This window comes from Bubalus kerabau, chromosome 10 (assembly GCF_029407905.1).
Source record: "Bubalus kerabau isolate K-KA32 ecotype Philippines breed swamp buffalo chromosome 10, PCC_UOA_SB_1v2, whole genome shotgun sequence".
Taxonomy (NCBI): Eukaryota; Metazoa; Chordata; class Mammalia; order Artiodactyla; family Bovidae; genus Bubalus; species Bubalus kerabau.
Window position 1 is genome coordinate 85985800 of NC_073633.1, and position 9407 is coordinate 85995206.

The window sequence follows — 9407 nt, forward strand, 5'->3', positions numbered from 1 at the left end:
TCCATACTAATAGTGTTATCTGCCAGGCTTGATTATTAAAGGTGAATTAAAGGAATTTTAATTAAAGTCCTTACATGCTTTGTTCAGTTCAGTTCAGTTCAGTCGCTCAGTCGTGCTCGACTCTTTGCGACACCATGAATCACGGAACGCCAGGCCTCCCTGTCCATCACCAACTCCTGGAGTTCACTCAAACTTACATCCATCGAGTCGGTGATGGCATCCAGCCATCTCATCCTCTGTTGTCCCCTTCTCCTCCTGCCCCCAGTCCCTCCCAGCATCAGAGTCTTTTCCAATGAGTCAGCTCTTCGCAAAAGGTGGCCAAAGTACTGGAGTTTCAGCTTTAGCATCATTCCCTCCAAAGAAATCCCAGGGCTGATCTCCTTCAGAATGGACTGGTTGGATCTCCTTGTAGTCCAAAGGACTCTCAAGAGTCTTCTCCAACACCACAGTTCAAAAGAATCAATTCTTTGGCACTCAGCTTTCTTCACAGTCCAACTCTCACATCCATACGTGACCACTGGAAAAACCATAGCCTCAACTAGACGGACCTTTGTTGGCAAAGTAATGTCTCTGCTTTTGAATATGCTATCTAGGTTGGTCATAACTTTCCTTCCAAGGAGTAAGCATCTTTTAATTTCATGGCTGCAGTCACCATCTGCAGTGATTTTGGAGCCCAAGAAAATAAAGTCTGACACTGTTTCCACTGTTTCCCCATCTATTTGCCATGAAGTGATGGGACCGGATGCCATGATCTTCGTTTTCTGAATGTTGAGTTTTAAGCCAACTTTTTCACTCTCCACTTTCACTTTCATCGAGAGGCTTTGCTAGGAGGAGCTATTAATAAAATTAATAGTTTTGACTACTTTTATTTATGACCAGCTTGCCTGTGTCTAGTTGCTTGAGAGAATGACTTACTATTGTTAAATACATAAATTCCAGAAATGGACCCTTGCGACTTTTGATCTGAGGTCCATGTTTGAAGCTGTTTTTCTTGTTTTATACATCGTATTGATATGTACAGCAGTTTGCTTCTGATCAGTAGTCACACAGGCCTCTTAATGAATCTTGGTGGTAGTTTTTCTAGATGATCACCATTTCTGAAGTGAAATTCATGTACTAGCTGTCAGACCTGTGATAAGTACCCTACCCCAAGCTGGAAGAAAATCTGTCCAGCAGGTTTGGGCAGATAGAAGATAGAATACATAGAAGATAGAAGACAGATAGCAGATAGAAGGAAACTTCACTGATTTATATAGATAGGACTTTCAAGCATGTAGAATAAGTCATTATTTTATCTGTGTTACATGAGGATTCATTATACCATTTGATTTATTTTTGTCTAGTTTTAATTTTTTTTGTAATGAAAAGGTTTTAAGGAGTAGATGGTGCCTGAGTAACTGTGCATCTTGAGTTAGAATCTGGAAGCGGTCTCTTGTCTTTGTGACTGACTTTGAACTTGCTCTCTCTGGTTCACCTTCTGGATTCTACTGATCTCTGACTTTTCTCTTCAGGTAATTTATGCTGCCAGGGATGCCCAGATTTCAGTGGCTCTCTTTCTCCATCTTCTTGGATACCCTTTCTCTAGGAATTCGACTCTAGAAGAAAACGATGACCACATTGTCTGGAGAAAAATCTTAGAGAAATGTCAGGATGTGGTAGATATCCCATTCCGAAGCAAAGGGCTTAGCCGATCAGGAGAAGAGGTTAATGGGGAAGCAACAGAATCTCAACAGAAGACAAGAAATAAGAAGTCGAAAGCTGATGGAACGATGCCAGGCAACCACCAAGGGAGAGACCCCAGAAAACATAAAAGAAAGCCCCTGGGAGTGGGCTATTCTGCCAGGTAACTGAGTTGTTCTGTGTCTGGTAGATTCAGTGGCCCAGCCTTCAGCAAAAGGCATGATGCTTTACCCTGGGTCTGGGAAGAAGGCTTGTGTGGAAAGGTGGCAGAGGCTCTCCAAGGATTTTTATTTTTCCTTTCTTTCAAGGACATTTGGAGCTAGCCTTTATTTGTGTACTTTTCCCTTTTACCCTTCCACTGTTTTATTTTTGAGCAGTGGAAGTGGAAATGAGGAGTGCTTAGCCTAGCTTTGTCACTGACCTCGATATAACCTTAGATCTGTATTTCTATTATAGATGAGAAAAGTGAAAGTGTAGTCACTAGGTTGTGAACCCTATGGACTGTAGCCCTCCAGGCCCCTCTGTCCATGGGATTCTCCAGGCAAGAATACTGAAGTGGGTTGCCATTCTGTTCTCCAAGGGATCTTCCTGACCCAGGGATTGAACCTGGATCCTCCGCATTGCAGGCAGATTCTTTACCATCTGAGCCACCAGGGGGTATAATTATTATTCCTTGCTTGCTTCAGGAGAGCAAAGTAACATGAAGTGCCTCAGACTTTTCAGGAGAAATGCGTCATCCGATTTCTTAACTCATTTGGTATTTGATTATTTAGAATGGTATCCAGGCCCTAAACTTATGTTATTCTCTAGTCAATGAGAATTTTCCTGTACAGCTTATGTCTCTATTGCAGAATGATGACTAATAAATACTTTGGAGTGGAAGTTTGGTTTCTCTAAGCAAAATGCCTTTAGGAATTGGATGATTAGATTGAAGCGAGTATTGCGTATGGGCCAGAAATAAATCCACAAGGCATTCATCATTTTAGCTTGAATTTTAATTGACTTGGTTTAATCAAGGGATTACAGGGAAGTTTCTTCATGTTCTGTTCCTGCTTGCTTTCATGGTAGAACCATGTAAACACTAATTTCCCAATCTATAAATATAAAAACTAATGGTATAAACTAATTCACTTTATTCTCTCTTTCCTAGCCCATTGTAGATGGAGGAATAAACATGGTTTCTCACCATGTTTTTTTTCCCCCCCATAAATGTAATGTATGACCCTATGAATGGCTTGGGTCACTCAGAATATAGGAAGGTAGCTGATACCTTGATCAATAGTTTGCTCCAAATTTTAGATTTCTCTCTCCCTTCCCCCTAGAAAATCACCTCTGTACGATAACTGCTTTCTCCACGCTCCAGATGGACAGCCCCTCTGCACTTGTGATCGAAGAAAAGCTCAGTGGTACCTGGACAAAGGCATCGGAGGTTTGAGATTCAGCCATCATACTTGATTTATAATTGGGGGCATGTGGGTACTGACTGGAGTGGGGCTGAGATAAGGGAGGGGGTTGCGATGCATAGAAGGCAGAGAGCCCTAGAGACACGTGGGATGGAGCTGTTCAAAGCCCAGAAATAGTGATCTCTGCCCAGAATACAGCAGAGAACCACTGAGGTGGTGCTTCTTCCTGGGGGAGAGGTGGGTGGGCGGTCATGCTCTAACGCTGCCTCTTTACTCTAAGAGCTGGTGAGTGAAGAGCCTTTTGTGGTCAAGCTGCAGTTTGAACCTGCGGGCAGACCAGAATCCCCGGGAGACTACTACTTGATGGTTAAAGAGAATCTGTGTGTGGTGTGTGGCAAGAAAGACTCGTACATTCGGTAAGTGTCCAGCAGGGTGGGGCTGCCCTCTTGTCTGCCTCTGATGGAAGTTGCCCTTCAAGCCACATGCAGGGCCCTCGGCGGGCTTGGTTGAGGCTGCCCCTTTGGCTTAGAGACTTGTCCCCAGGGGGCATCCCAGTGTCCCTGAGAGCTTCGACACTCTGCCTGGCCTTGCCTGCCACGACCCCCTGCCCCCCACCGGAGCCAGTTTTTGGTTTTCAGAATGAAACACTCTTGTCAAAACAGTTTGCCATGAAGAGAGTCGTTCCTTTTTGCTCATGAAGGAACGGAGACCAGTTCCTTCAGAAGCTGCCTTTGTGTGTCCTTGCGATCCTCCCCTGAGTGGCTCACAGGCTTTGTGACCCTGGGTACATCAGTATCCAGGTGACCTGAAGGCACCCTCTGGAATAGTCTGAGATTATTCTGCGTCAAGGTCCCCAGGCAATGAAGGTGACGTTACCACTGGGCCCGGGTATGCAGACACCTGGGCTTTCTCCCTGGCTACTGAGGAGTGGTAACTCACTTGGCTCCTATCTCTCCTTGCAAAGTGAGACAAACAGTTGTGGCGGCCAGGAGTCTTCCCTGAGAGCTTAGTTCTCCTTAGAAGACAGTGATGGACTTCGATGAATAACCAGGGAAATAATTTGAGAGTAAAGGATTCTTCAGATGAAGGACACGGGCTCTGCTTCCAAAATTTCGGGAGTAGCGGTTACCTGCTGCGTGCTTTGAGAGAGTTATTTTCCAGATGTTAAAGGCCATTAGAATTTCTTTTCATTTCTCAGATACTTTTCCGTTGGGGAGCACAGCCTTCCTAGAGGTGGCTATTAGCCTCTTCCTACCCCTGGCTTGCCAGAGGAGTTGGGGAGCCGGTGGTCTGCACTCACTTCAAGGAGAGGGGGACCCAAGGGCCGTAGGCAGGTGGGCGGAGACTGGAATAGGTAGTCGGGCCTTTATGTCATGGCTGTTGGGTTGCGGGGCCCCAGCTCCTCAGTTGTGTTTAGGCCCAGATCAGAATCCCAGTGGGGCACCTGCCGACTCCGTGCTCGGTCTGTGTCGTCGGCTAATGCGCGCTGCCTTGTGCCGGCTCCCTTAGGAAGAACGTGATCCCACACGAGTACCGGAAGCACTTCCCCATCGAGATGAAGGACCACAACTCCCACGATGTGCTGCTGCTCTGCACCTCCTGCCACGCCATCTCCAACTACTACGACAACCACCTGAAGCAGCAGCTGGCCAGGGAGTTCCAGGCCCCCATTGGCTCCGAGGAGGGCTTGCGCCTGTTGGAGGATCCTGAGCGCCGGCAGGTGCGTTCGGGGGCCAGGGCCCTGCTCAACGCCGAGAGCCTGCCTGCGCACCGGAAGGAGGAGCTGCTGCAGGCGCTGCGAGAGTTTTACCGCACAGACACGGTCACGGAGGAGATGCTTCAGGAGGCAGCCAGCCTGGAGACCAGGTATGGTCTGCGGTCCTGCTCAGAGGGGAGTGAGGACTGGTCTAGAGTCTTTACGCCAGCTGCTCGGTTTGAGTGCCTGTAGGGCAGAAGCAGGTGCCCTGCGGCAGCCTCGGTCTCACCCCACTGAGTCTGTGTGGCTCAAGATAACCAAGCACGTGGGACAGAGCAATCTGTTTGCTGATTAACTTTCTAGAGGAGACTTGCCTTCTGTCCTTGACCTTTTAAGATCATATCCATATGTCCAGCCATTTTCATAATGAGCAGGAGAGTTCAAAGGCACTGGAGTTGAACCTTATGCATTCTCTGCAGAAGGAAATCTTCTGGTCAGCACATAAGAGGAAAATCAGAGTTAAGAAATACCCCTCCAGTCTCTGGAGTCGCCTGTGAAGTACAGTGTGTGTGGTTTTGCATCTTTTCCCGTATCCAAGTCGGTGGGAATTGAGACACAAGGGTTCATGTTTCTTGTCTCTAACCTACCCTCCAGGGTATTGGCCTGCTGAATGGCATGTTGGCCAGGATTGCTGTTAGTATTTAAATTACTTTTTACGTTTTTGCTTCCTTGCTTGCTTTCTCTCTCTTTCCCCCTGAGTACCTGGTCGAATTCATTGAATTCATATCATTTAATTCAGTGTCCATAGATGAGAGGCATTTTATAGTCCTGAGAAATGAATGGCAACATGGCCCAGATGATTTAAACTCTGGGCTGCCTATTATAGTTTGCTTCCCAACTTCTCAGTTCTTTCCAGGGATTGAAGTAATTGATAAGTTCACAAATCCTGATAGTGCTGCTGGTTGCCTATAGTGTTTTGTTATTTTTAAAAAATACCCCCATAAACTTAATTATAGCAACAAATATTTATTGAACAAATTTTTATAGATATGCTAATCTATTTAGCCCAATTAATAAACTATATATTAATTGCCTTAATTATTTCTTATAACAACCCTGTGAGGTAGGATTTAGATTTCTTATTGGTTTCTGGTAACATCATATCCTGTATTTTTTTAAATCTTTCAAGATTTAAAAATTATTCTTAAGACTATTTGCTAAACTTTATTTTAGATACCTCAAAATTAAGGTTATGGTTATATTACAAATTAAGGAGACAGGCTCCTTTAACCAGTTCCCAAATGTATTTCTTAAAACAGCTACATTTCCCCTTTCGGTGACCAGCCTATCTAGTAAATTCATCTTGCTGCCTTGGATGGGAGGGTGCTGGGCTTGGATGTCTAGGACCAAGAAGAACAGCTGTTTGGGGGAAGTTAGGCAAGTTAATGGTATACTTGTGAGCTAAATAAGAAAATGCCCCGCAAATACCCGGAGGGCACGAACAGGCTTGACAGGGAGGATTGAGAGTGGGGTGTGGACACAGGGAGAGAAACTGAATCCCAGACAGGGAAAGCCTTTCATTCACAGGAGCTGGCGGCACTGTTCACAAGGCATCTTAGTGAGAAAGGAGTCAGGGCTTCATCTTCTCATTAAACACCACGAGCTGTGCAACTGAGCAACCACGGTAGCATTTCGTTGTGACCAAAACACGTCTTGTGGATGTGGTTTGGCATTTCTTTGTATGAGAATGAAGGCACCAAAGAAATATGTCGCCTTTATTTTACATTCAGGTATTACACTGTGATGAAAACCCGGAACACGTGGGCTGATTGAAGAGCTCATATAAAGACTAAGTATCGATCAGAATGAGTAGCTTAAAAGAAGGGTGAGGGACTTCCGTGGTGGTCCAGTGGCTAAGACTGCGCTCCCAGTGCAGGGGCCCAGGTTCTTTCCCTGGATCTGATAGAAGTAGATCTGAACCCGAGTCTCCTGCACTGCAGATGGATCCTTCACCATCTAAGCCACCAGGGAAGCCCTAGATCCCTTAGGCCGCAGCTAAAGATTCCGCATACTGCAATAAGATTGATGATCCTCCGTGCTGCAACTAAGACTCAGTGCAGTCAAATAAATAAATATTAAAAAAAAAAAAGAAGGGTGAGCCGATAGGAAGGAAACCCTTGAGTAAATGAAAGACCTCTGTTCTCCACCCATCATCCACTAGGCAGTGGGTCCCCGCTAGTAGGGTTGAGCATTGTGCAGTGGCCTTCCCATAAGTATAGCTCAGAATCCCCAGATGCCTTCTCTGGGATTGATTGTGCTTAGTATGTTCGAACTATTTTTAAAAGTCAGATATGGGAAAGATGGTTTTAAAAGCATCAAAGTAGCCACCTCTCAGGAGTCCACAGCCTCTCTGTGTACCCCATGGCAGCCCCTTGGCCCACAGCACCTGGAGCCGTTGAGATGCTGTCCTGTGCTTGCTTTCCTCAGACCCTGTCCTTCGTATCTTGGCAGGATTTCCAATGAAAACTACGTTCCTCACGGGCTGAAGGTGGTGCAGCACCACACGCAGGGCGGGCTGCGCTCCCTCATGCAGCTGGAGAGCCGCTGGCGGCAGCACTTCCTGGACTCCATGCAGCCCCGGCACCTGCCCCAGCAGTGGTCGGTGGACCACAACCATCAGAAGCTGCTCCGGAAGTACGGGGAGGACCTGCCCATCAAGCTGTCGTGATCGCCGCCTCCCTTCCGGGTTAGGACGCCTGGGAAGCTGGAGCCGGGGGTGCCCAGTCACCTCGTCCTGTTTTAATGTCATTGTCAGATTCTGGTGACACAACTCACAATACTAACCCGTCGTGACCATCCCAGGATGCTTCTGGTGGAGCAAGGCTGTTGCTTTCAGGGGTGCTCCCGGTTTTGAATTTCAGCTGGGCAGAGTGAGAATTCTCTATTCCGCCCTTTTCTGGACAAACGGGAACCTTGGCCTTCATATTTTTCCCCTCTCCCTATAATGCTTTCCCTGTACAGGTGACACATGAAGGATTCTTCCTGAAGTGTCTGGTCAAGACTCTCAAGTTTTTAATATTTTTTTCTTCCCTGTCCAACATGTTGGTTTATCTCAGACAGGAGCTGTCAAGTATTTCAATCCCATCTGGTTAGGAGGGAGAAAAAAACGTTCTTCTAGAGGTTGGAGAGGTGGAAAGGGGTTGGATTCATATTCCCAGTTCAGCCTCATGATTAGAAGTTCTTTGGCTTGATGCTGTGCTGGAGCTCACCTGGATGGGGATCCGGCCCAGCTGGGCTGCTTCGGTTTATTACACATCCTTGAAAATGCTCCCCTTTACTCGTTCAGGACCAAGGCAGCAGCTTCCTGCCATGTGTTTTCACCCTAGCCCTGGAGGGGATTCTTTTCGGAAGGAGGCCTGGGTGGGCTACAGAGAAGCACGAGCACCATCTCCCTAGAGAACTTGGATGATTTGCTCAGCTTTTGGCTGTTTGTTGAAATCCTGCCCAGAACATCAAGGTTTTTAGCATAATCCCTTTCTGAGAGGAAGATTATCTTTTCTCAGAATCAGTATCTGGTCCCATCAGTGTTCTGTGTTCTGTCACATTTGCAATACTGACCTCTTTTAAGCTCTTTAATTCTCTCGCAGAGCCATTTGGTCAGGTTGCAGTGAGAGGATTTCTCCATCTCCCATCTTGCCCGGGACACTGGGATTAATTAATCCATTTTGATGTTCAAAACGGTGGTGTTTCTCATCTTTCTAAATGTGAGGCCACCACTTTGAGCATGAAATCAACTTATTAGTGATTAGGATCTTTTTTTAAAGTATAAGGAAAACTTTCTTACCTTACAAGATTTTAACAAGCTTTAAAAAAAATTTTTACGGCCATAATTCAACAGGAACTCTGTTTTGGAACTGTGCCTGAGTTGGCGATGGCTGCTCTAACATTGATAAGTAAAACAACTTCTAAGCACAAAGTTCATGAATTGTAAATGTAAAACTTTTTGCTTTATAACTTTGTAAAATCAGTGAATACTCTTGGGGAAGGAGATCTTTATCCTATAGGTCCCTGCTGTGTGGCAGCCCATGGTGTGTGCTAAGTCACTTAAGTCGTGTCTGACTCTGTGCGACCCTATGGACTATATAGCCTGCCGGGCACCTCTGACCGTGGGATTCTCCAAGCGAGAATGCTAGAGTGAGTTGCCATTCCTTTCTCCAGGGGATCTTCCCCACCGAGGAATCGAACCCACATCTCTTATGTCTAACCTGCATTGGCATGCAGGTTCTTTACCACTAGTGCCACGTGGGAAGCTCATGGTATGTATGCACAGACTCCCCTATCCCATCCCACCCCACCCCACCCCGCGGCCCACCCCACCCCACCCCACCTCCCACCCCCACCCCTAGCTTTGACCCCTGGACAGCAGCCCACCACACATGCACATCTTGCATTTTTTTCCTCTTCCCTTCCCACTCGCCCTCAAATAGGTGTTTTTGGGGTCTAAATCAAAAAGTCTTGAAAACAAATAGTACCAGCTTCTTTGGGGGCCCTGTGTTCAGCACACTAGGTTGTTATGGGGCTGTTACTGGACCGGGAAACGGATGGGCGGTCGTCGTAGTAGTCAGGCT

The 9407-nt window shown here is 46.5% G+C and overlaps 1 protein-coding gene across 6 annotated transcripts in view; it reads left to right on the forward strand.

Annotated features, from left to right (window-relative positions):
* The window catches only part of EXD2 (exonuclease 3'-5' domain containing 2), a 51991-nt gene extending 42880 nt beyond the window's left edge, over positions 1 to 9111 (forward strand). For all 6 annotated transcript variants that reach the window (XM_055538436.1, XM_055538435.1, XM_055538438.1 and 3 more), the window contains 5 exons: positions 1512 to 1843; positions 3003 to 3109; positions 3364 to 3499; positions 4593 to 4949; positions 7291 to 9111. In XM_055538436.1, coding sequence (XP_055394411.1) covers positions 1512 to 1843; positions 3003 to 3109; positions 3364 to 3499; positions 4593 to 4949; positions 7291 to 7507 — 1149 coding nt within the window. In that variant the 3' untranslated portion in view covers positions 7508 to 9111. The remainder of the gene's footprint in view (positions 1 to 1511; positions 1844 to 3002; positions 3110 to 3363; positions 3500 to 4592; positions 4950 to 7290) is intronic.
* The last annotated feature ends 296 nt before the right edge of the window (positions 9112 to 9407 follow it).